The sequence below is a fragment of the Scyliorhinus torazame genome, chromosome 3 (genome assembly GCF_047496885.1).
Source record: "Scyliorhinus torazame isolate Kashiwa2021f chromosome 3, sScyTor2.1, whole genome shotgun sequence".
NCBI classification, from domain to species: domain Eukaryota; kingdom Metazoa; phylum Chordata; class Chondrichthyes; order Carcharhiniformes; family Scyliorhinidae; genus Scyliorhinus; species Scyliorhinus torazame.
The window spans coordinates 62,333,283-62,360,314 of NC_092709.1; the positions used below are offsets into that span (position 1 = coordinate 62,333,283).

The 27,032-nt window shown below is 46.1% G+C and overlaps 1 protein-coding gene across 3 annotated transcripts in view; it reads left to right on the forward strand.

Moving 5' to 3' along the window:
* Positions 1 to 27,032, forward strand: part of bbs7 (Bardet-Biedl syndrome 7) — an 89,412-nt gene that overhangs the window by 30,873 nt on the left and 31,507 nt on the right. For all 3 annotated transcript variants that reach the window (XM_072495726.1, XM_072495723.1, XM_072495725.1), the window contains exons 10-13: positions 8,842 to 8,944; positions 17,377 to 17,569; positions 17,723 to 17,797; positions 21,299 to 21,361. In XM_072495726.1, coding sequence (XP_072351827.1) covers positions 8,842 to 8,944; positions 17,377 to 17,569; positions 17,723 to 17,797; positions 21,299 to 21,361 — 434 coding nt within the window. The remainder of the gene's footprint in view (positions 1 to 8,841; positions 8,945 to 17,376; positions 17,570 to 17,722; positions 17,798 to 21,298; positions 21,362 to 27,032) is intronic.

Sequence of the window (27,032 nt, forward strand, 5' to 3'; positions counted from 1 at the left end):
GGAGGAGGATTTTAAAAGATGGAACATGCTCCCGCTCTCGTTGGCGGGTAGGGTGCAGTCGGTCAAAATGGTGGTCCGTCCGAGGTTTTTGTTCGTGTTTCAGTGCCTCCCCATCGTGATCACCAAGGGCTTTTTCAAGAGAGTAGGTAGGAGTATCATGGGGTATGTGTGGGCAAATAAGACCCCGAGGGTTAGGAGATGGTTCTTGGAACGCAACAAGGACCGAGGAGGGTTGACTTTGCCAAACCTAGAGAGTTACTACTGGGCAGCAAATGTGGCGATGATCCGCAAGTGGGTTATGGAGGGAGAGGGGGCGGCATGGAAGAGGATGGAGATGGCGTCCTGTAAAGGAACGAACCTGGGGGCGTTGGTAACGGCACCTCTGCCGCTCTTGCCGACAAAATACTCCACAAGCCCGGTGGTGGCAGCAACACTAAAGATCTGGGGCCAGTGGAGAAGACACAGGGGTGCAATGGGAGCATCGGTGTGGTCCCCGATTTGTCCCGGGGAAGATGGACGGGGGGTTCCAAGGCTGGCATCGGGCGGGGATAAGGAGAATGGGGGACCTGTTCATTGACGGGACATTTGCGAGCCTGGGGGCACTGGAGGAGAAATTTGAGTTACCCCCGGGAAATGCATTTAGATATATGCAGGTGAGGGCTTTTGTGAGGTAACAGGTGAGGGAATTTCCGTTGCTCCCGGCACAAGAAGCTCAAGATAGGGTGATCTTGGGGGTATGGGTCGGGGAGGGCAAGGTGTCGGAAATATACCAAGAGATGAAAGAAGAGGGGGAAGCGCGAGTAGAAGAACTGAAAGGTAAATGGGAGGAGGAGCTGGGGGAGGAGATTGAGGAAGGGCTATGGGCCGACGCCCTGGGTAGGGTTAATACCTCCTCCTCGTGTGCCAGGCTCAGTCTGATACAATTTAAGGTGGTTCACAGAGCGCATCTGACGAGGGCGAGGCTGAGTAGGTTCTTTGGGGTAGAGGATAGATGTGAAAGATGTTCAGGGAGCCCGGCGAACCATGTCCATATGTTTTGGTCATGCCCGGCATTGGAGGGGTTCTGGAGAGGAGTGGCGGGAGTAATATCCCAGGTGGTGAAAGTCCGGGTCAAGCCAAGCTGGGGGCTAACCATATTTGGAGTGGTGGATGAGCCGGGAGTGCAGGAGGCGAAAGAGGCCGGAATTCTGGCCTTTGCGTCCCTAGTAGCCCGGCGAAGGGTCTTGCTATTGTGGAAGGAGGCAAAGCCCCCTAGCCTGGAGGCCTGGATTAACGACATGGCGGGGTTCATAAAATTGGAGAGAATTAAGTTCGCTTTGAGAGGGTCTGCACAGGGGTTCTACAGGCAGTGGCATCCGTTCCTAGAATATCTCGCGGAGCGTTAGAAGAAGGTCGTTCAGCAGCAGCAGCAACCCTGGGGGGGGGGGGGGAGGGGGGAACGAGAGACTGTTTGAGGGGATGGACGAGCGGGAGATAGCATGGAGGGTGGGGAGAAATGGTACGCGCGGCCAAGAGCCAGTGTATAAAGCTATGTAAATATACCATCTTGCCATGTATATATCTTGCTCAGGGAGAATTTGCGCTATTTTGTTACGGGGTGGGGTGGGGTGTGATTGTTTGTAAGGGGAAAAAAGTTGTGTTGTTAAAAAACCTTAATAAAAAATATTTTAAAAAAATAAAGAATAAGAAGTATGACAACATAGAGGCAGTGGACAGGATGTAAGGAGGTGATGGGGGGAGGGGGGGAAGAGTGAACAGCCAGCTGTCATGGTGACCATAGGCACCAATGATATAGGTTTAAAAAAAACGGGATGAGGTCCTACAAGCTGAATTCAGGGAGTTAGGAGTTAAACTAAAAAGTACGACCTCAAAGGCAATAATCTCAGGATTGCTACCAGTGCCACAAGCTAGTCAGAGTCGGAATGTCTCAACAGGATGGATAGATAGGATGAATGTGTAGTTCAAGATATGGTTCAAGAGGGAGGGATTCAAATTCATGGGGCATTGGAACCGGTTCTGGGGGAGGTGGGACCAGTACAAACCAAACGTTCTGCACCTGGGCAGGACTGGAACTGATGTCCTAGAGGGGGGGATTTGCTAGTGCTGTTGGGGAGGGTTTAAACTAATTTGGCAGGGGAATGGGAACCGATGCAGGAAGTCAGAGGGAAGTAGAACGGGGCCAGAAACAAAAAATAGTAAGGGGGAAAAATGTACGGCAGAGAAGCCATAGTCAAAAATCAAAAAGGGCCACAGTACAGGGTACAGTGACTGAGGAGATTGTGAAAAGGGAGGTGGCCAATGGAGGATTGAGGGTGTTGTACCTAAATGCGTGCAGTATACGGAACAAGGTAAATGAGCTTGTTGCGCACATTGAAATTGGCTGGTACGATGTTGTGGGCATGACAGAGATGTGGCTGCAAGGGGATCAGGGCTGGGATCTAAATATCCAAGGATATATGTCCTATCGAAAGGACAGGCAGATGGGCAAAGGGGGCGGGATTGCATTGTTAGTAAGGAATGAAGTTAAATTGACTGCAAGGAGCGATATAGGATCAGAAGGCATAGAATCTCTGTGGGTAGAGTTGAGGAATCACAAAGGTAAAAAGACCCTGATGGGAGCAGGCCCCCTACAGTAGTCAGGATGTGGGGCAGAAAATAAATCAGGAGATAGAAAAGGCATGTAAAAAAGGCAGTATTACAATAATCATGGGGGACTTCGATATGCAGGTGGACTGGGAAAATCATGTTGGTAGTGGATCCCAAGAAATGGAATTTGTGGAATGTCTAAGAGATGGTTTTTTTGGAGCAGCTTGTGACAGAGCCTACTAGGGAACAGGCAATTCTGGATTTGGTGTTGTGTAATGAGACAGACTTGATTAGGGAACTTAAGGTGAAGGAACCCTTAGGGAGCAGTGACCACAATATGATAGAATGTACCCTGCAGTTTGAGAAGGAGAAGCTGCAATCAGATGTAATGGTATTACAATTAAATAAGGGTAACTACAAAGACATGAGGCTGGTGCTGGCCAGAGTTGATTGGAAAAGGAGCCTAGCAGGGAAGACAATGGAACAGCAACGGCAGGAGTTTTTGGGGGTTACTAGGGAGGCACAACAGAAATTCAGCCCAAGGAGGAGGAAACATGCTAAGGGGAGGACAAGGCTTCCATGGCAGGCGAGGGACGTCATGGACAGCATAAAGGCTAAAGAAAAAGCATACAAAGTGGTGAGGATTAGTGGGAAACCAGAAGATTGGGAAGTCTTTAAAAGCGAGTAGAGGACAACCAAAAAAGCAATAAGGGGGGAGAAGATGAAGTATGAGTGCAAGTTAGCTAGTAATATAAAGGAAGATAGATTTTTTTCAATATATAAAAGATAAGAGAGAGGCAAAAATAGACATTGGACCACGAGAAAATGTGGCTGGAGAAGTAATAATAGGAAACAAAGAAATGACAGACGAACTGAATAGTTACTTTGCATCAGTCATCACGGTGGAAGACACCAATGGGATGCCAGAGCTCCAGGAGAACCAGGGGGCAGAGGTGAGTGCAGAGACCATTACTAAGGAGAAGGTTCTGGGGAAACTGAAAGGTCTGAAGGTGGATAAGTCACCTGGACCAGATGGACTGCACCCCAGGGTCCTAAAAGAGATAGCTGAGGAAATTGTGATGATCTTTCAGGAATCATTGGAGGCAGGAAGGGTCCCAGGGGACTGGAAGGTGGATAATGTAACACCACTGTTTAAGAAGGGAGGGAGGCACCGGGCGCATATGACAGGGGCGAGAATGAGTTCTTTGGGGTAGAGGACAGGTGTGTGAGATGTTCAGGGAGCCCAGCAAACCATACCCATATGTTTTGGACATGCCCGGCACTTACGGCATTTTGGAAAGGCTTTGCAAAGGCTATGTCCAAGGTCTTGGACACTTGGGTAAAACCGAGCTGGGGGATAGCGATATTTGGGGTATCGGATGATCTGGGAGTGCAGGAGTCGAAAGAGGCCGGAGTTCTAGCCTTTGCCTCCTTGGTAGCCCGGAGAAGGCTCTTGTTAATGTGGAGGGATGCGAAGCCCCCAAGCGTAGAGGCTTGGGTCAGTGACATGGCGGGATTTCTCAGATTGGAGAAGATGAAGTTTGCCTTGCGAGGGTCCTTGCTGGGGTTCTCCAGGCGGTGGCAACCATTCCTTGACTTTCTCGCGGAACGTTAGATGGAGGTCAGCAGCAGCAGCAATCTAGAAAGGGGGGGGGGGTTGATTTCATTTTATTTGTAAGGGGCAAATGCCCCACCTTGTTTTGTTTTGTTTGTTAAATTGTTAATTTGTTAGAGGGTTAAGTTGTTTTTGTTGGCAAATTGTTTTGTTCTCTTTGCATTATATTTTCTTTTGTAGTGGTTTGTAAAAATTATTGAAAAACTTTGAATAAAAACATTTTTTTTAAAAAGGGAGGGAGGCAGAAGACGGGAAATTATAGGCCGGTTAGCCTGACTTCGGTCATTGGTAAGATTTTAGAGTCTGTTATTAAAGATGAGATCGCAAAGTACTTGGAAGTGCATGGTAAAATAGGACTGAGTCAGCACGGCTTTGTCAAAGGGAGGTCATGTCTGAAAAATCTGTTAGAGTTCTTTGAGGAGGTAACAAGGAAGTTAGACAAAGGAGAACCAATGGACATGATTTATTTAGATTTCCAGAAGGCCTTTGACAAGGTGCCGCTAAATAAGTTAAGAGCCCATGGTGTTCAGGGTAAGATCCTGGCATGGATAGAGGATTGGCTGACTGGCAGAAGGCAGAGAGTGGGGATAAAGTGGTCTTTTTCAGGATGGCAGCTGGTGACTAGTGGTGCACCTCAGGGGTCTGTGCTGGGACCACAACTTTTTACAATATACATTAATGATCTGGAAGAAGGTACTGAAGGCACTGTTGCGAAGTTTGCAGATGATACAAAGATCTGTAGAGGGACAGGTAGTATTGAGGAAGCAAGGGGGCAACAGAAGGACTTGGACAAGCTAGGAGAGTGGGCAATGAAGTGGTAAATGTGGAAAAGTGTGAGGTTATGCACTTTGGAAGGAGGAATTTAGGCATGGACTATTTTCTAAATCGGGAAATGCTTCGGAAAGCAGAAGCACAAAGAGACTTGGGAGTCCTTGTTCACAATTCTCTTAAGGTTAATGTGCAGGTTCAGTCGGCAGTTAAGAGGGCAAATGCAATGTTAGCATTCATGTCAAGAGTAGATCTTGGATCTTTGATTTGTAGACAATTTGAAGCTTTCAAAGAACCATAGAAATGATCTTCTTGCTTAGACAAACAGCTCGCAATAACTTTAAAAGTCAAAGTCTGAAAATGAAATATGAATACAGGGAGACAGTGAATAGTTCAGATCAAAGTATAGATGATTCATGAAAAAGAGAGAGAGAGAGAAATCCAACTTCAGCTCCAGCTTCAACTTCAACTTCAACTAAAAATGGCTGAACAAAACTTTACAGCTATACTGTTTCATATCTGCCTTTAGCCATCTAATTACACCCAAATATAATCCCAATTGGTTTGGGTTAGACTCAAACACATCTGATTTGATGGCAAGCCGTCCATCTTTAATATGCAACATTAGTTCTGTTTGTTTCATATCTGCGTACTTGTGTATGTTAAAGAATGCAATATTTTACTGTTCTCAAGGTCTTTTGCTGACTTATCTGTTATAACAATAGAGCCTTCTTGTTACTTTGTCGTGCCATGCTGTTGCTATAGATCCTGCCCTGTCCTTGGACACTGTCTTGAAAAATGTATTCATTAATTCAGTTAAAGTGTTTGTTTTAATCTCTACTGCCTTTGCATGTATCAAGTTCTTTTGTATAGTAAAGTGAATTATGCTGTTTTGGAAACTATGTTTTGAGATGATCTGAGGTTATGAGAGTGTTGAAATCCTTAATTTAAAATGGGTAAAACTGGGGCTTAATATTTATCCTAAATAGCTATCTTTTACCTATTAGGTGTGTTAGGAAATAGTTGACTTCTACAGCATCCATGTCAAGAGGGCTAGAATACAAGACCAGGGATGTATTCTGAGGCTCTATAAGACTCTGGTCAGACCCCATTTGGAGTATTGTGAGCAGTTTTGGGCCCTGTATCTAAGGAAGGATGTGCTGGCCTTGGAAAGGGTCCAGAGGAGGTTCACAAGAATGATCCCTGGAATGAAGAACTTGTCGTATGAGGAATGATTGAGGACTCTGGGTCTGTACTCATTGGAGTTTAGAAGGATGAGAGGGGATCTTATTGAAACTTACAAGATACTGCGAGGCCTGGATAGAGTGGATGTGGAGAGGATGTTTCCACTTGTAGGAAAAACTAGAACCAGAGGACACCATCTCAGAAGGGACGATCCATTAAAACAGAGATGAGGAGGGATTTCTTCAGCCAGAGGCTGGTGAATCTGTGGAACTCTTTGCCGCAGAAGGCTGTGGAGGCCAATTCACTGAGTGTCTTTAAGACAGAGATAGATAGGAGCATCGGTCTGGTCCCCAATATGTGACAACCACCGGTTTGCCCCAGGGAGCTTGGATGGGGGGGTTTCGAGTATGGCGTAGGGCGGGAATTGAGAGGATGGGGGCCTGTTCTTAGAGGGGAGCTTCCCTAGCTTGAGGGTGCTGGAGGAGAAGTTTGGGTTGGCAAGGGGAACAAATTTAGATCTTTACAGGTGCGGGACGTCCTGCGCAGGCAGGTATCATCCTTCCCACTCCTGCCACTAAGGGGGATCCAGGATAGGGTAGTGTCTAGGGGATGGGTGGGAGAGGGGAGAGTCTCGGACATCTACAAAGAACTTATGGGGGCGGAGGAGACGCAGACCGAGGAGCTGAAGCGTAAGTGGGAGGAGGAGCTTGGGGGTGAGATGGAGGATGGCTTATGGGCAGACGCGTTGAGCAGAGTCAACGCGACTGCAACATGCGCCAGGCTCAGCTTCATCCAATTCAAAGTGGTACACCGGGCCCACATGACAGTGGCCCGGATGAGTAGATTCTTTGGGGTAGAGGACAGGTGTGTAAAATGTGCGGGCGGACCAGCGAACGATGTCCACATGTTCTGGGCGTATCCAAAACTTAGGGGATATTGGCAGGGGTTTGCGGATGTCATGTCCAAAGTATTGAAAACAAGGGTGGCAATGAGTCCAGAGGTGGCGATTTTTGGGGTGTCGGAAGACCTGGGAATCCAGGAGGAGAAAGAGGCAGATGTTCTGGCCTTTGCTTCCCTGGTAGCCCGGAGACGGATATTGCTAGCTTGGAGGGTCTCAAAGCCCCTGAAGTCGGAGACCTGGTTAACCGACATGGCGAGCTTCTCGGCCTAGAGAAGATTAAGTTCGCCTTGAGAGAGTCATTGTTAGGGTTTGCCCGGAGGTGGCAACCATTCATCAACTTCTTTGCGGAGAATTAATCGTCAGCGGGGGGGGGGGGTTAGGGCAGCGTAGAATAGGGGGTCAAATAGGCGGGTCTTGGAGAGATGGGAGTTGGTGTTTGCACTATGTTTATTGTTCTTTGTACATTGTTTTTATACTGTTGCTGTTTGTAATGGCAAAAATACCTCATTAAAATTGTTTGTTAAAAAAAAAGACAGAGATAGATAGGTTCTTGATTAATAAGAGGATCAGGGGTTATTGGGATGAGAAAATATCAGCCATGATTGAATGGCGGAGCAGACTTGATGGGCTGAATGGCCTAATTCTGCTCCTCTGTCTTATGGTCTTATGTGGTAGAATGGGATCAGTGAGGTAGATCCAGTTTACATGTGAAACCTGACTTCCTACCTTTTGGGTGATGTCACCAAGGCGTGGAATACAGATGAGAAGCAGGAGTGGGCCAGGGATGAACTCTTGGGAAACTCCAGCGATAATGCTGTAGGGTGAGAAAGATAAATCATTGCAGGATATTCTGAAGCTACAACTGAATTGGAAAGAATGGAATCTGGCAAGGACAATATCAACTTAGCTTGAAAATGTTGGAGATATGTAATAGGAGGATTCTATGGTTGGTTTTGTCAAATGCTCCAAACAGGTTAGGAATAATGAAGAAGAATAATACATCACACTCCAAGGGGATGCAATGTATGACTTTGGTAAAGGACATTTCAGCTTTGTGCTGGGGTAGAAATCTGTTTGTACATGCTCTGGCATGGATTTGGGAAGCGATCACACATCCAAGACATGTGAGGTTGGGTATGCAATGTAAATTTATATCTTCAGGGAAACTGTTTTTTGAGGAACAAGTGATGAAAGCTGACTTTAGGAAGTTGGAATAATTTACAATATCAGTTAGCGTGATGACCAGAAAAGGAAGTTGAGTGGTCAGCAGCTTAGTAAGAATAGAGTGGGAATTGTGGGTCTCGAGGACAAGATGGTTTTGGAGAGGGCATGAAGGGATAAATTAGAAAAATGTGAGTTCAGGCTGGGATGAGGAAACCTTAGGTGGGCTTGGTGGGCTAAATTCATCCTTAAGTAATGCACAACACCTGCTTTGTGATGCTTCTTTTTCAAACAGTTCAATGCATCAGCATGTCTTTATTTGATCAAATTAAAAGGTAAAATTGACTGAGAGAAATAGGTTCAACTAACACCTGTGGATATTGACTCTTGGAAGTCTGTTATTTTTAGTAGTACTGGAGCAACTACCTGCTGAACACATTTACAAAAAATAATTGATTTTATATTTTGAACTGAAACCTAAAAATGTTATCAGCGGCTGATTTAGTTCGATAAATCTATGCTTGAGTGATCTTTCCAGTAATCGTGCATATTTACACCAGGAAAGTTGTTTTAATAGCTGATGTCTGTTGTGTTGGCATTTGCTTCTTGTATGTTTGTTTTTTAGGATGGGTGATGGGTCTAACAACAGAACCAATTCAGAGAGAGGTAGGGCCTTCTGACGATCTGAAGATAAACCAGGAGATGCAGAATAAAGTCATGAATATCAGGTCTGAAATACTAGCGTAGTTTTTAAGATGATGTGCTTGTTGTTTGTAGAAAGAATATTTTAACTATTCAGTATTTTAGTAATCAAGGTGTCCGAAAAGGAGAGTCAAACAATGGTTTATTTACATAAGGAAAGTATTTATGTACAACAGTCCCAGCCGGGACTACTCTGCAGTACGGTTCCTACCTGGGCCAGTTTTTATGGCAATGAATTAATGAGCCCGCTGAGGGATGGAAGCCACTCATTGTATTATCAGTAAGTTATATGACCAAAGAATTCTTGGCCACTGAGCCTGGTCATTTTGCAATTTGATATACACGTGTGTTTTCCAACAGGAATCGGTAGGTAATGATCAAAATGGAAACTGTTATGGGTAAGGGCTTAGAGAGCCCCAAAGTGTATCATGGAGTTCACCTGACCCACAACTTTGAATAGATTGTGGTTATGGGGAGCACACGGCCCTACTCTGCAGGTGCGATGCAACAGAAATCTACAGTACTTTTAAATTAAAACACTGTTTATTTATGAAACCAGTTAACACTTTATAAACCCCCAGTAAACATCTTAACAACTATCAACACCAATAAATCCCTCAAAGAATACAGTACTCTCTAAGTAACTCTTAATCCTTCCTTGCAACATCCATAAGACAAAAAGAACCCTCTTTATAGAAAGACATCAGGTTTAACTTCACTACTGAGAACAGTTACCACTTTGAAATCCCCAAATGAACATTCATAAGCTTGCAGAGATTCATACACATTTTGCTATGATTGCAGTTTTTCCAAATCTAAAACGAAACTAAACAACCCTGTAGCAAACAGCCTAAAGTGAAAATAAAAGCCGACCGACAGCCCAGCTCCACCCACACTCTGACATCACTGATAAACACCCATTTCTTAAAGGCACATCCACTACAGCTATTTTTATAAACACCCATTTCTTAAAGGTACTCTCACATGACAAAACACTGCATGATTTTGTTTCTCCCCTTCTAACCCATTCCACTTTAACAAGCTCATGCACTATTCTGAGGCTGAGGACAATTGTTTTTCATCCTTATTACTTGGAGATGCCTTAAAGTAGCCCTGGTGTCACGTTGGAACTCACTCTTTGCTTATACCTTGTAAAAGAACTTCCTTGTTTCAGTTCTGATGAAAGGTCATCAACCTGAAATCTGTATTTTACCAGCCTTCTGGAGACAGGCTTGGAGGTGTAAAGGCTATCAAATAATGGTGGAAGGTGTCAGTGGGGAAGCCCAAATTCAATGTTCCACCACAGCACATTCTCAGAAGCCAGGCTGACAGCAAGACAGCAATCCGCCAACCAGCAGCCGATTAGTTGCCATCCCCCTATCCCCCACCATTTTACCAACATCAGAACAAACCCCCAACCTTTCAGCAGACCACTAGGTATTTCAAAGTGGCCTCCCAGTGGGTTTCTGAGGAGCAGGAGGGGGACCACAAATTGAATATGTTCTCCTTGCAGCCTTAGCAGCGGCCACCTCTCTTGGTGACATTGCAGCACTCTCAGCCCTCTGATAGGGCTGGCAGACCTGAGAGACAGGCCATCATCCTCAATTGGACAGCAGTCTCAGTGGCTGCTTCTTAATTTGCTGCCACTGATTAAATGTCAATCAGGGTCCTGCTGCCAACTTGTGCGGGCTCAGGATCCTCTTTCAGTCACAGCGACGGGACTTCAGTCTTTCCGTCAATATAATTCTTGTTTTTCTCTCCACAGATTACTCCTGACCTGCTGCGTATTTCTGTTATTTCCTGTTTTCTTCCTTCTACAACAGTTCTTAGATTAGATAATGGGTTCGATCCAATTGCCTGAAAGTCAGTTCTCCGTGGCGCAGTCTGGCCGGTAAAAGTCGAGAGACACTGCTCCCGGGATCTACGCGGCTAACAATGCCTTGCAAGACATTGCAATGTAAATCCCGCCTGCCTTTTTGGCAAATCTGTATATTAAAGTGAGATGGCTAGTCTCACTTTAATGTGTAGATTCCCGAAGTACTTGAGGCTTTGGGATCAATCCTCTTCACCTTGGGAGATCTCGGGTGAGTGCCATTCAGCATTGGTGTCCACAAATGGGGACCAGACAGGAGGGCACTCGGCGTCTCCCAGGGGCTCGAAGGCCCCCAACTGCATGCCTTTATGGCAGAGTGGGTGCCCTGGCAGTGCCACCTGGGAACCCTGGCGGTGCCAGCCTGGGACAGGCACGACCAGGGTGCGAAGCTGGCATTGTTTACGCACGATTAGGCCGATGGTGCCCTTCATGGGTGTTGGGGGGGGGGCACTTCGGGTGCCTCAGAGATCAGGACGCCATTTCTTGCTACACTGGGGAGTTCTAGTGAGTGGAGCTTCTCGGTGTTCAAAACGGTGCAATGTGCGGCCTATGGGTGTCTGGAAATGCATAGCTGAACGTGCTTCGCGTGCTCATTATGGGATGTTCCCAATTAATTGAAATGCGCCCAACGTGTGGGGCTTTCAAGCTGTAAACCAGCATTGTGTGGTGTTGAACCCTGGTTTCTTTAAACGTGGTCTTTCATCATTGAAATTGAATTTGTAATTGGGAGTGAAATGGCAGGTTATTGTAAAACCATTTGTGTACTATAGAGCCTCAGTTACCCACCCATGTAGAATTGGAGGCATTTATGCAGTATTGCTGATTTCTACCACCTCCACATGAAACATCAAAATTTGATAGCATTGGTAGCCATTCAGCCCATTATATTTGAGCCAGGAAATCCCATAGATTTCTGCTTGAAATATTTATCCAATTTTCCCTTAAGAGATGCAATTATCTTTGGCACATGGAGTGTCTAAGACAAATAATTCCATGTTCCCAAAAAAATTGTGACCGGTGTTTTATTCCTAATTTATCTTTGTTGCAGTTTCAGATTAATAACCCCTTGTCATTTACTCTCCAAGCGAAACCCTTTTATAATTTACAATACTGTTATAACCTGCCTGCTTACCCTTGGCTGAGGACTAATGACAATCCCACAATCCTGTGGGAGTATGAGCTTCCCCAATAAGGGGGGGCGGAGAAACCATTAGTAAACTCCAAGTATAAATAAAGCTGGCCAGTTTAGGAACCAGCAGGAAGGAGTGTGCAGCAAGGGAAGTTGCTGCTGCTGTTATATATATATATGTTATTGTAAATAAATGTTATTACTTTGTATCCTTAAAACTCGTGCTGGATTCTTCATGGCCCTCTCAAAACTGGCGACGAGGGTTAAAGTGAATAGCTGTCTACACTGCTGAAGCCACCTCCCTGGATTTTTGTTGGATACAGGTTGGAAGTTGTTTTCTATTATACCATGCCTCTGTACGGACGTTTGGATGTTTTTGATGCTGCGCTGGAAAGCTGGAACCAGTACACACAACGGATGTGTTACTATTTCCGGGCAAACAATATCACCGAAAACGAGCGCCAGGTGGTCATATTGCTCACCGCCTGCGGCCCGCATACGTTTGGGGTGATTAGGAGCCTTGCGTACCCAGCTGCGCCGGACACCAAAACGTTTGATGAACTTGTGAATATAGAGGGGCAACATTTTAACCCAACCCCGTCCACGATAGTCCAGCGTTACAGGTTTAATACCGCTGAGAGGACCCCTGGAGAATCCCTTGCCGATTTTCTATCCAGGCTACGCAGGATTGCGGAGTACTGTGACTATGGTGAGACCTTGTCAGAAATGTTACGCGACCGTTTGGTTTGCGGTATTAACAATGCGGCCACCCAGAGAAAGTTGTTAGCTGAGCCAACATTGACTTTTCAACAGGCCATTCAAATAGTATTGTCCCGAGAGAGCGCAGAACGAGGAGTGCAGGAGCTACAGGGAATGGAAGTGCATGCCTTGGGGTGCAACCGCTTCTGTCCGAAAACGTCCCCCCGCACTCCTGCAGTACCTTGGGCGAGGCAACGCCCGGACCGACGCCAGTGGCCGTCGGACATTCCTCCCCGAAGGGAGCCTTCTCCAGAACCAATGGATGAGGAGCCATGCCCGTGTCAGACTTGTAGGTGCCGACCCTGTCGCGGGCGGCAGTCCTGGGGGCGCCAGAGGCGCCGTCATTCCAACCGAAACTGGGACCAGCCCAGGGGCCGTAACTGGGACCCGCCCAGGGGCCGTACCTTCCATGTGGATGAACCTGCGGCGACTACTCCTGAGGACGTGGAGACGGAGGATGACTGCCTGCAGCTGCATTGTGTGGCAGCTCCCCGTGTGGCCCCCATTAAGGTGACAGTACGGGTTAATGGCCACCCGCTTGAGATGGAGTTGGACACTGGCGCAGCGGTCTCCGTGATCGCCCAGAGGACATTCAGGGCATCAAGCAGGGTATACAGACCCTTACATTAACCGACTCACAGGCCAGGTGGCCACCTACACGGGGGAACCACTGGACATTGCAGGAACAACAATGACCCCTGTTGTTTATGGACGCCAGGAGGGGCGTTTCCCACTTATCGTGGTGCGCGGCCATGGGCCCAGCCTGTTGGGTCGGGTCTGGTTGCGCCATTTGAGGTTGCAATGGCAGCACATCCTCCAAACAGTTTCTGAAGGGTTGACTGAGGTGCTAGGACGATACCTAGATGTATTCCAGCCTGGTTTGGGGAAAATAAAAGGGGCCGTAGCCCGTATCCAAGTTGAACCAGGAGCCACGCCGCGCTATTTCCGGGCGCGCCTGGTGCCTTACGCCTTGCTCGAGAAGGTAGAAGGGGAACTCACTCGTTTGGAGAGTTTGGGAATTATCAGGCCCGTCCGTTTTGCTGACTGGGCAGCACCAATTGTACCTGTAATGAAGCCAGATGCCACAGTTCGCTTGTGTGGCGACTATAAACTTACAGTGAATACGGCTTCCCGACTCGACCGATATCCAATGCCTCGCATAGAGGATCTCTACGCGAAGCTTGCAGGTGGACTCTCGTTCAAAAATTTAGATATGAGTCACGCCTACCTGCAGTTGGAGCTGGACCCTGCCTCCCACCCATATGTAACGATTAATACACACCGGGGCCTGTATGAATATACACAGTTGCCCTTTGGAGTATCCTCTGCCTGCGCAATTTTTCAACGTGTTATGGAGGGCATTTTGAGAGGTTTACCACGTGTTGCTGTCTACTTAAATGACATTTTGATTACAGGGATGTCGGAGCAGGAACATTTGGAAAATCTGGAGGCTGTCCTTAGACGCTTTTCGGAGGCTGGAGTCCGTTTACGTTGCACAAAGTGTGCATTTCAGGCAAAGGAAGTAGTCTACCTAGGTTATCGGGTGGACCGCGAAGGTTTGCACCCCGTCGCAGAGAAGGTGCGTGCGATTCAACAGGTCCCTGCCCCGACTGACACTTCGCATCTTCGTTCTTTTCTCGGTCTCATAAACTATTACAGGAAGTTCCTCCCCAATCTGGCAACTACGTTGGCCCCTTTGCACTTTCTGCTAAAGAAAAATCACACCTGGGTTTGGGGTCAGCCGCAAGAAACCGCTTTCCGGCGGGTAAAGCAACAATTGTCGTCATCTGGGTTACTAACCCACTATGATCCTGGAAAGCCTTTGCTCGTCACATGTGATGCATCCCCGTATGGTATTGGGGCCGTCCTGTCCCACAAGATGGAGATCGGGGCCGAGCGCCCGATAGCTTTCGCCTCCCGCACATTGACTGCAGCGGAGAAAAAGTACGCGCAGTTCGAGAAGGAGGGCCTGGCAGTGGTTTTTGTGGTGAAACGTTTCCACCAGTACGTGTATGGCCGCCATTTCACTATCGTGACTGATCATAAGCCTCTGCTGGGACTTTTCAGAGAGGATAAGCCAATACCGCCCATTGCTTCCGCACGGATCCAGCGCTGGGCTTTGTTGCTTGCTGCATATGAGTATTCTCTGGAGCACAAACCAGGAACGCAGATAGCAAATGCCGACGCACTGAGCCGATTGCCTTTATCGACCGTCCCCATGTCGACCCCCACGACCAGTGAGGTGGTTGCAACCCTAAATTTTATGGACACCTTGCCTGTCACGGCATCACAGATCCGTGAGTGGACCCGGACGGAGCCAGTCCTGTCAAAGGTTCGGCACATAGTCCTGTATGGTGGGCAGCATAGACAGCTCCCAGGCGAGTTGCGGGCATTTTCCTCCAAGCTGTCAGAATTCAGCGTGGAAGACGGCATCCTCTTGTGGGGGACGCGTGTGATTGTCCCGGAAAAAGGCCAGGAGCTGATACTAACAGACTTGCACAATGGGCACCCAGGTGTGACCAAGATGAAAATGTTGGCCCGGAGTTATGTCTGGTGGCCAGGCCTCGACACCGACATTGAGAAGGTGGCCCAAAACTGCTCCATTTGCCAGGAGCATCAGAAGCTTCCGCCGGCCGCGCCCCTACATCACTGGGAATGGCCAGGGCGGCCTTGGGCATGCTTGCATGCAGATTTCGCAGGCCCTTTTCAAGGATCCATGTTCCTTCTATTGACGCCCAGTCTAAATGGCTAGAGGTGCATAAGATGCAGGGGACAACGTCCTGCGCAACAATTGAAAAGATGCGTTTGTCTTTTAGTACGCATGGCCTCCCCGAGGTGCTGGTCACGGATAACGGCACTCCATTCACGAGTGAGGAGTTTGCGAGGTTCACGAAGATGAACGGCATACGCCATATCCGCATTGCCCCTTACCACCCGGCTTCAAATAGGTTGGCAGAGCGCGCAGTGCAGACATTCAAAAGAGGCCTAAAGAAGCAGTCTTCCGGATCAATGGACACGAGACTGGCTCGCTTTTTGTTTACGTATAGGACCACCCCCCATGTGGTGACTGGGGTAGCTCCCGCAGAACTCCTAATGGGCCGGAGACTTCGCACCCGCCTTAGTATGGTTTTCCCGGACATTGGCGCAAAAGTACGCCGCACACAAGAACGGCAGGGACAGGGATTTTCTCGGCATCGGCCGATTCGGCAGTTTGCGCCCGGTGACCCAGTGTTCGTTCGAAATTTTGCTGGTGGTGCCCAGTGGGTTCCTGGCGTAATCTTTCGCCAAACGGGCCCTATATCTTACCAGGTGCAAGCCCAGGTTCGTCTCCAGCGCAAACATGTAGACCACGTTCGGTCCAGAAGAGTATCCCCTCAAAAGATTCCCCGCCCCCGGAGCTCATTTCTACAGCCGCAGAGACCAGAGACAAGGGAAGGTAGTCCTCACAATCTTCCACTGGTGCCTCACTCGAAGCCTGCACAGGTCGTTACAGAACCGAATGGAGATAGAGACGCTGACATGACGGAGGCAGCAGACTCTGACTCCGAGATGGAGACACAGGATGCATCAGAGGGGGAATCCTCGAGTCCATGGGCCGTGGATGTACAACCGTTGCGCCGTTCATCACGGAAGCGCCGGTCTCCGTCTCGTTACACGCCGCCTGATCCAGCGCCGCGTGCAAATGGTGTCCGGCCTGCGGCAAAACGAGTCCGACGCCCTCCTTCGCCAGGGTCTTCGGTGGATTCCTTGGACTTTGGGGGGGAGGGATGTTATAACCTGCCTGCTTACCATTGGCTGGGGACTAATGACAATCCCACAATCCTGTGGGAGTATGAGCTTCCCCAATGAGGGGGGCGGAGAAATCATTAGTAAGCTCCAAGTATAAATAAAGCTGGCCAGTTTAGGAACCAGCAGGAAGGAGTGTGCAGCAAGGGATGTTGCTGCTGCTGTTTTATATATATATATGTTATTGTAAATAAATGTTATTACTTTGTATCCTTAAAACCCGTGCTGGATTCTTCGTGGCCCTCACAAAAAATACCTTTATTAAATCTTGTCTTGGCTATCTCTGCTTGGGTTAATAGCAGCATGTAATAAACTGATACTAACCTCGATGAACTGTTGGGAATGTTCCAGTTGGGTATCTGTCCTCTGGACTTCCATTTACACACGAGTTGAATTACCAGGTCTTTTAAAAACATTTAACATTTTCTTTTCAGGAACACTTTAAAATGGGATTTTTATTCATTTGTTTATTTATTATTATTAACATTGCTGTGGTCATTTTCCAACTTTATTCATTAAGATGTTGATATCCTAAGTCACTAATTGAGTTCTGGAAGTTCTTTCATTTTTGACATAACCATTTAGGGTCACTTTAAAGGATACATTGCACGGTAGCAATTGTTCTTCCTTGTGTTCTGAAATATGACAATATTTATGCCCCAATGCTTAGTGTTTTGAAGATCTTCTTGCCTTAAGCTGCCAATCTGGCTTCTGTTTGACTTCCTAGCCATTGCTTTCTCAAGTATAGCTAACCTTTCGAGTCAGATGGTAACTAATAAACTGGAATATTTGTAACTCTGATAATCAGATAACCGAATCCATTGTAACTTTCGGTATAAGTGTTCATTACTCCATACCATATTCTTTGGCACAATGTATGAAGTTCACTATGGGATTCGCTTCTTCACTAGGGGAGAGTTGGAGCAGTTACAGATGAAGGTGCTTCAAGAGCGTGAGAAGTACCAGCAGTCAGCACAATCGAGCGGTACAGTTTCAGCAGTGCCTGTGTTTAGTGTGAATGATAAGTTTACGCTGAATCGTGATGATGCAAGCTACAGTCTCACCGTGGAAGTACAGACCGCTATTGACAATGTACTACTGCAGGTAAAAGCAGCTGTTTAGGACAATCACGTGTTGCAGAGAAAAATATGAAAGACATTTTTGTTTCCGTATTTATTTAAGTGTAAAACTAAAATTCATTTTGATTATTGGGCACTGAGCTTGATTGTTTTGCCATGTTTATTTGTTGCTGTGCAGAGTGATGTCCCAATAGATCTGCTGGATGTGGACAAAAATTCAGCAGTGGTCAGCTTCAGTGGGTGTGATGCAGAGGTAAGAAGTACCTATGGTTTATTGAAAAGTTACTATATTTGGTTGGGGCGGGGGGGGGGGGCGGAATTGAAGCTAATAGTAAATTAGAATACTCAAGAGTTTGTTTTCTTATTCGCTCTGAATGCAGTTGTTAGGTCCTGATTATATGCTATTTATTTCACTCTGTATTTTGCATCAATGATTGTGGCTGAATGGCCGTGGTGGTTCCTGCTAGAAAGTGGGATGTTTAAAAGGAACCGAGTGGTGGTGGTTTTCCCATTTTGATCAAAAATCCAGGTCCTGAGGATCGGGTGATGTGAGCGCAGGAGCGGCTGCATTATAGCGAGCTCTGGCTCTGCTCATCTTTCAATCTTTATTTTTATCCTTGTCCACATTTTTCTTGTCTTTTCTTGGTCTGCATGGTTAATGTAATGTGCGATGAGTTATTGGTCAATGTTTCAGCATTATTGAGTTGACATGAAAGGCTTTAACCCTCATTGATTTGTGGCAGCTGGAAGGATTTGGTGGTGGGGCCTTGACTTTTGTGGCGCAACTACTTTTGGTACACTGGTAGATGATGGTTGCTACGGACAAAGTTAATCCGCCTAAATGACTTGGCTCCGCAATGCGGGACATCAAAACCCCGTTTCAGGAGTTGCGAGGTGTCTTTATGGAGGCAGTGGTGGCACATGAGGAGGTTCTTGCGACAGAGAGAGCAGTGTCTTTGCTGGAAGCTTGACTCCACACAGTTGAGGTCCTGTTCTATGCTCATCTTCCATCCTGAGGAGTTCCTACGAGGATGAGGGGGAACCGGCGAGGAGCCCTGCTGAGCCTGGAGAGGTTCCCAGACGAGTTTGAGAACTGGTTGCCATGTTTCCAGAATCTTACTCAGGAGGGCAGGTAGCTCAAATTCGATGGAGCACATTTTTAGGTGCCGTGTCTTGCACAGGAACGGGCCAGTTCTTTGATGTTTTTATTCTTGTGGCGGTGCTGGACTTAGCCAGGCCATTGTCTCGGTCAGTTACCCTGTCGTTCCTCCGGTGGGTGGCCCACATTCGGAGAGATGTTGAAGTGGGGTAGGACTGAAGGTAAGACTCCGTCTTTATCCTTGGAAAGAGTTGGGCCGACCCATATGATGGTTGGTTGACCGTTGATTTGTCATAATATGGTGGATTGGAGCGTTAGTCCTGACGGTTCTTGCTTTGCTCCTTCCTCACTTTGCTTTGGACTTGATGAGGTGTTGGGCGTGTTAACAGTATTCCTCTTAGTTTTGATGCCTTTGCGGGCTAGTGGCGGTCCTGTTGGAAGGCGGGCCTTTCTGGGCTTCTCCCCCTATCTCTTCGACGGGGACCTGGCTATTATCCTCTTGAATCTTGGGTCGTAACTGCCATTTTGGGGGCAGTGTTAGTGGTTTGATGATCTGTTTTGTCCTTGGACCTGGGTCTGAGAGATAGGGTTGGGGGATTTGCTCTTGACTCTTGTTCTCTTTTTACTTTTTCTATAATAATAATCTTTATTAGTGTCACAAGTGGGCTTACATTAACTGCAATGAAGTTACTGTGAAAATCTCCTAGTCGCCACACTCCGGCGCCTGTTCGGGTACATTGAGGGAGAATTCAGAATGTCCAATTCACCTAGCAATCACATCTTTCGGGACTTATGGGAGGAAAGGGGAGCACCCAGAGGAAACCCACGCAGACACAGGGAGAATGTGCAGACTCCGCACAGACAGTGACCAAAGCCGGGAATCGAACCTGTGATCCTGGTGCTGTGAAGCAACAGTGCTAACCAGTTGTGCGACCATGCTGCATATTAAGGTCAAATGACCAATACTGGATTAATACTGAACGGCACCCAGTTGAGGCCTCGCAGATGCGGCGGTTCCTGGGCACTGGGTGAATCTGGCGAATTCATTTTTGGCGAGACTAACGTTTAAATATGTGGGCGAGATCAAGATCGCGCCAGGCCTCACGAGTCTGGCAACTCTTTGCCCCGCGTGAAGGCCAAGTCAGGTGCGACGAGGTTGTTGAATTGCGTCCCCGATGTTTCTTCATCACAAATCTAACAATAAAAGTGCAAGGCAAGTACACTGAATAAAAATAGCTGTATTCACCTGCATCTGGTCAAAGTAAGATGCATATAGTGATCCAAGTCTGGATTGTGATCCGCTCACCCAAAAATATTACCTGGAAAGACACAACTGTATGGATAGCATTGAAAGGCTTAAGTATCTGAATTCCCTATAAGTGCAAATGCTAGATAAAGCCACATAAAGGGCCCAATAGCATCTTGAGTCATATAAAAATATATACTAAAGTAAAGAAGTAATAACTTTATCTAAAACATTGGTTATGAGGTATTTCCAGGCCCGTGCGGTTTTTGACTCACTATTATACAAAGGATATAAAAGCTAAAGAGATCTTTCAAGCATATCTTCAGGATAATGCCAGAAACTGCAAAATATAGTTATAAGGATGAACATGAGACACTAATAGTGTTTCCATCAGAGTAGAGAAGCTTAGGGGGAGATTTAACAAAGGCTTTTAAAATGATAAAAAGTCGCTACCGAGTCTTTGGACATAGGCTATATATCCTAGTTATCAGGTCAGTAGCAAGGGTTGTTAATTATCAGTTGGTGAATGAGAACAAAGGTTAGTAGACATTTCTTTTCACAGATGGTTGTTACGGTATGGATTGCTCCAACAGAAGGTCTTTGAGGCAGAAAGCAGGTATCGTTTCAGGAAAAATTGACAAATATTTGAAGCAGAGGTAACTTGGTGGGCTGTGAGGAGAGCATGGTCAGTGGGAATCACTTTATGTTGCTGTAGTTACTGAGTTGACACGGAAACAATAGGCTGAGTAGCTTCTTTCCTGCTAGAAACAACTATGGTTTTAAGTAAAGAGCAAGCATCAGAGCCAGTTCCTCAATATGAGGTTATGAAAGTTGGTTAAGATCATGAATGAAGAAATGAAAAATGCCCAACTGTAACAACTTCACAGAAATATTGCTGTTGTGCATGCATCACTGTTTTTATTTAGATTAGATTTAGATTTTATTTGGATTTAAATTTATTGTCACTTGTACCAAGGTATAGTGAAAAGTATTGTCTGGGTTTTATTGTGGATTTGGAAAGTCAAAACTTTAAATTTCCAAATGCAATCAGATTCAACTCCCAGATCTCAAGCCAGTGACCCTTTTGTTCAGCAGCTGGAAGGCATGAAATACTTCCCATGCAGAAGATCCATTTAACTGCAAAGAGGGCCCACAGTCTCCACTTGCGTGCCAGTGTTGCAGGATGTCGGAAATACTGGGATCTTCCACTCATGCCAGTGAATGCTTATGCATCAGTTCTGATATTGTTGTGTGCCTATTATCAATGGCTTTTTGCTAAGTTAGTTGAGCAGTCATGGAAACTGACTTACAGTTCAGTCATTTAAGAGTATAGCCAGATAATTACATGACATACTTTTTCATATATGTTTGTACAACCTTCACAGTTGTTCTTTGTTTTGTCTCAACAGAATGGTAATTTTCTTCTGGCTACTTATCGATGTCAAGCAAATACCACCAGATTGGAACTGAAGGTACTAAGAATTGGTAAAGGTAGTTTTTTCTAACTACTGACTTATTAAAGCTCAGCACTGTATTAAAGTATTATGAAAACTTATTCAATATGAAAACATTACCAAATGCTGGAAATACTCAGCAGATCTAGCAGTATCTGTGAAGATAGAAACAGAATTAATATTTCCTCAGAACTGATGGAACGTCATCAAACTGAAACATTACTCTGTCTCTCTTCACAGATGCTGACAGAGCTGCTGAATATATCTGGTGTTTTCTGTTTTTATTTCAGATTTACAGCATCTGTAGTATTTTACTTGACAGTTTATCTTGAACTTGTTCATTTTTTGAATATCTCACATCTTTCCATAAGCCTGAAAGATGACCTTTGTATGTCATCCAATATTTTCCACTTGATTGAATTATTTTCTAAATCAATTTTCAAATTATTGAATCGTTAATAGCTTCTGTTCGCAATAATGTAAGGTGCTTGCAATAATGTCTTTTACCTGTTGAGTTACCTGAGGTCATTTAAAACTTTGCCTTAACTCGCAAAAAGCCCCATTATCCTGTGCCTTAACTCACAAATACCCTGTTACCATATCATTCCTGTGCTCACTGACATACCTAGTCATGCAAATAATTTAAAAATCTCATCCTTGATTTTAAATCCGTCCATGACCTAGTCCCTTGCAATCGCTGTAATCTCCTCAAGTCCATAACATTCTGTGCTCCTCTAATTCTGGTATTTTGTACATTACCAATTATAATGCTCCACTTTTGGTGGCCTTGCCTTCAGTTACCTAGGCCTCAAGCTCTGGAATATCCTCTCCTGCCTCTACCTGACTTTCCTCTTTATGATGCTGCTTAAAACTAACCTTTGATAATGACCTACTATTTCATTGGTGTCATACTTTGTTTTATAATGCTGCAGTGAAGTGTCGTTGGGCATTTCATTATGTTAAGGCACTTTATAAATATAAATTGTTGTTATTTAGTGAATCCTCCAGAGGAATGGTCACTAAGAGTGACAATAAAAGGAATATAGACAAAAGATGGGAATTTGTTGAGAGTGGGAATTTGTTGCTATGAAATGAAATGAAAATGAAAATTGCTTATTGTCACAAGTAGGCTTCAAATGAAGTTACTGTGAAAAGCCCCTAGTTGCCACATTCCGATCCTGTTCGGGGAGGCTGGTATGGGAATTGAACCGTGCTGCTGGCCTGCCTTAAAAGCCAGCGATTTAGCCCTGTGCTGAACCAGCCCCTTTGGGGAAGGCGATGCTGTTTTATACCTCCAATACTGGTGGTATTTCACTTAATCATGAGCTGATAATGCGGAGCAGGCTCGAGGGACAGAATGGCACAGACCTACTCCTAATTCGTATTAAGTATTTAACATTTTTTGTCCAATGTTGGAGTGTTTGGTTGAATTGTTGTTATCTAATTTATTTATTTATGCAATGTGACTAGCAAGATCAGCATATATTACCCATCTCTAATTGCCCTTGAGAAGATGGTGTTGAGCTATGCAGAAAAATAACTTCAAAACTAAAAAGGATATATATATATTATAAATAATTTAGACTAAGATATAGCAAAGCACGTTGTGTCTGGAATGCAGTATGTGGAATTTGTGGGCAGCGAAACCTGTTCTGGATGACCACACCTGACATTTAGTATCTCGGTCTTGAATCTTTCTGGTTCAAAATGATTGAGACTCACCAGCATCTCACGGAGGTAGAGAAGTATTTTGATAGATGACTCCAGATATCAGTTACACCTCATAGAGCGGCACAGGTTCAAGACTGGGTTGGTGTCTGCAGCTCGGATCAATGTTCTTGCTGTCTGTAAGAACAAGAATAAAGACTCAGAGGGGCAGTCGGAATGCGGGACATGACACCTTGGAGCAGGAGGCTGGCCAAAGATTGGAAGAAGAGGACGGGAAATGTAATGTGGTCGTTGTAGCGGATTCAATAATTTTGAAGCTCAAATAGCATCCTTTATAAGCAGGATCAAGAGTCCCACATGGCATATTACCTACCTGGTGCCAGAGTGAGTGACATCTCAAACTATCTTGAATGGATATTGAAGATTGAATGGGAGGATTCAGTCATAGAGATTCATGTTGGAACCAGCAACGAGGGGAAGAATAAGCAAAAGGTCCTGTTTGAGTGTACTGGGAACTATGCCCTAAATTAAAGAGGAGGATTATAATCTCTGTATTATTACCAGAACTATGTGCAATTTGTCAAATGGATAAGCAGACGAGGGAGGTGAAGATATGGTTGAAGGAGTGGCATGAGAAAGGGGGGTTCCATTTCATGGGACTTAGAAGGAACTGTCCCTTTGGGAAGGGTTGGGACCAGAATCCTATCGAAAAGGATGAATAGGATAGATGCCAAGACTTTAAACTAGTAAATGGTGCCAGTTTGTTGGGAGGAAAGCTGAGAGGGAAAACTAACAGTTTATTGCTAAAAAGGAAGTGAGCAACAGTTAGGATTTGCACTTGAGTGGCAACAGGTAAAGGAAAACTAAAAAGAGCATGCTGGGGAAGATTACACAAACTAGGGTTGATTCCCTGGAATTTAGGAATGATTTGATTAAAGTTTACAAGCTATCCCGGGGAACAGATAGGTGAGACAGAGATAAACTATTTCTGTAGGCTGAAGAGCTAAGACTGGGAGGCATAGTCTAAAAATTAGAACCAGTCTTAAGGCTTGACATTAGGAAACACTTCTACACAGGTGGGTGATAGAAATGTGGAATTCTGTTCCACAGATGGAAATAGAGGCTGGATTAATTGTTCATTTCAAATCTTGAGATTTGTTAACCAAAGGTAAAAAGGGATATGGGCAAAAGGGTATATGGAACCAGATCTCAGATTAGTCATGATCTAATTGAATGGTGAAAAATGATCAAGGGGCTAAGTGGCTTCCTCTTTCTATCTATGTTCTCTTTCTAATTTGAGTTACAGCTAGCTTTACAAATGATGCTCGTGAGAATCTAGATTGGGTCTGTGCCTGTTCCTTTTCTCTTTTGGCACACCTACTGTTTATTTCCAGAGATTTTCATTTTGTTGCTGATTTTCAGCTTTTTACATAATTTATGCCATATTTGGGAACATACTTAGTTTCAGATGAGACTTTAAGCATCAGCTGTCTCATATAATCTGATAATTTATAGTGCAGAAGGAGGCCATTCAGCCCATCGAGACAGTACCAGCCCTTGGAAAGAGCACCCTACTTAAGCCCACACCTGCACCCTATTCCCGTAACCCAGTAACCACAGCTAACATCTTTGGACACTAAGGGCAATTTATCATGGCCAGTCCATCTAACCTGCACATCTTTGGACTGTGGGAGGAAATCAGAGCACCCGGAGGAAACCCACGCAGACGTGAGGAGAACTTGCAGACTCCGCACAGACAGTGACCCAAGCCGGGAATCAAATCTGGGACCCTGGAGCTGTGAAGCATAAGTGCTAACCACTGTGCTACCGTGCCGCAGAGGGACATAAATGATTCTTTTCTTTTTTTAAATCTTTTTATTGGCTTTTCTCATATTTATAAACAGTTGTTACTTATATTCATTACATTTGTCTTGCCCGCGCCAATGTGCTTTATTTTACAGAGAGGTCTGTTTTGTCCTTCATTTGGCTAACTGTACATACATTTTGCTGCCCTCTGGATTGGTCTATGATATCCCTGCTCCCCCCCCCCCCCCCCTCCCCCCCCTCCCCCTCCCACCCACTCGTTGGTTTCAGCACCCTTCCTCTTCTCTTGTGGTTTCTCCCCCGGAACAGGAACAGGCTGACGAACTGCCCCACAAGTATCCAGGAAGGCTGTCCAGAACCCAGCAAGCTTGGGGCAAGCCCGAAACATGTGGGTGTGGTTGGCCGGGCCCCTCTGGCACCGCTCACATTTGTCCTCCACCTCCGGGAAGAACCTGCTCATTCGGGTTCTGGTCAGGTGCGCTCTGTGCGCCACTTTGACCTGCATTAGGCTTAGCCTTGCGCAGGAGGAGGTGGACCTCACTCTGCTCAGTGCTTCGCTCCAGAGTCCCCATCCTACCTCTGTCCCCAGGTCGTCCTCCCATTTTTGTCTGGTCCCGTCCAGTGGTGTTCGGGCTCTATCCAGTAGCTGTCCGTATATTTTCCCACATAGCCCCCCCCTTCTCGCTGCTTGTGCCTATCCGGTCCACTAGTATGTGCTTTCTGGGACCCCGGGGTACCCCACTGTCTCTTTGCGGAGGAAGTGCTTTATTTGGAGGTGCCTCAATTTTCTTTTCTTTTTAACAAACAATTTTATTGAGGTATTTTTGGCATTGTAAACAGTAACAATATACATTAGTGTGCAAATATTAATGACAAAATCAGTGCAAATAACAGTTCCTCTCTCGCAAATAGACCCGCCTATTCTTCCCCCCTACTCTACACTATTCTACCCCCCCCCCAGCTGACGATTAGTTCCCCGTGAAGAAGTCGATGAATGGTTGCCACCTCCCGGCGAACCCCGATAGTGATCCTCATAATATGGGCCCGGTGAACTACCTTGAACTGAATCAGGCCGAGCACAGGATGATTTTATTAATCCTTTTAAAAAAGGACCACGGAATGAAAATAGGGAGGCACTGAAAAATTAACCGGAGTCTCGGGAGGATCATCATCTTCACCGTCTGTACCCGCCCCGCTAGTGACAGCGGGAGCTTATCCCACCTCCGGAACTCGCTCCTCATTTGCTCCACCAGCCTAGACAAGTTCAACTTATGCATCCTGCCCCAGTCCCGTGCCACTTGTATTCCTAAATACCTAAAACTTTCCCCAACCAGCCTAAATGGTAGCTCCCTCAGCCTATTCTGACCCCTCGCCTGCACCACAAACATCTCGCTCTTTGCCATGTTCAACTTGTACCCCGAAAACCGGTCAAATTCCCCTAGTATTTCCATAATCCCGTCCATCCCTGCCACTGGATCCGACATGTACAAAAGCAGGTCATCCATGTAGAGTGAGACCCTGTGTTCTACCCCCCCCCTCGACCATTCCCTTCCACCCCGTTGCCGCTCTCGGAGCAATTGCCAGCGGTTCTATGGCCAATGCAAACAGCAATGGAGAGAGGGGGCATCCCTGTCTTGTCCCACGGTATAGTCGAAAATACTCAGATGTCGTCCTGTTTGCCCTTGCACTAGCCTCCGGGGCCTGATTTGGCAGTCTGACCCAGTCCACAAAGCCTTCCCCAAGCCCAAACTCAAGTCACAGCACCTCCCATAAATAGTCCCACTCCACCCGGTCAAAAGCCTTTTCGGCATCCAGTGCCACCACTACATCCACCTCTCTGCCCTCCGGGGGCACCATAATCACAGTGAGTAGCCTTCTTAGGTTGGCTACCAGCTGCCTGCCCTTTACAAACCCCGTTTGGTCCTCCACAATCACATCCGGTACAGTCTTCGATTCTGGACGCCAGGATCTTGGCCGGTAGTTTAGCGTCAACATTAATCAAAGAGATTGGCCTATAGGACCCACAGGCTTCCGGATCTTTATCCCGTTTTAATATCAGCAAGATGGTGGCTTGCGACATCGTCGGGGGTAACACCCCATTGTCCCTCGCCTCGTTAAACACCCTAACCAGCACCGGCCCCACTATCCCCGAGAACTTTTTGTAGAACGCCACTGGATACACATCCGGCCCCGGGGC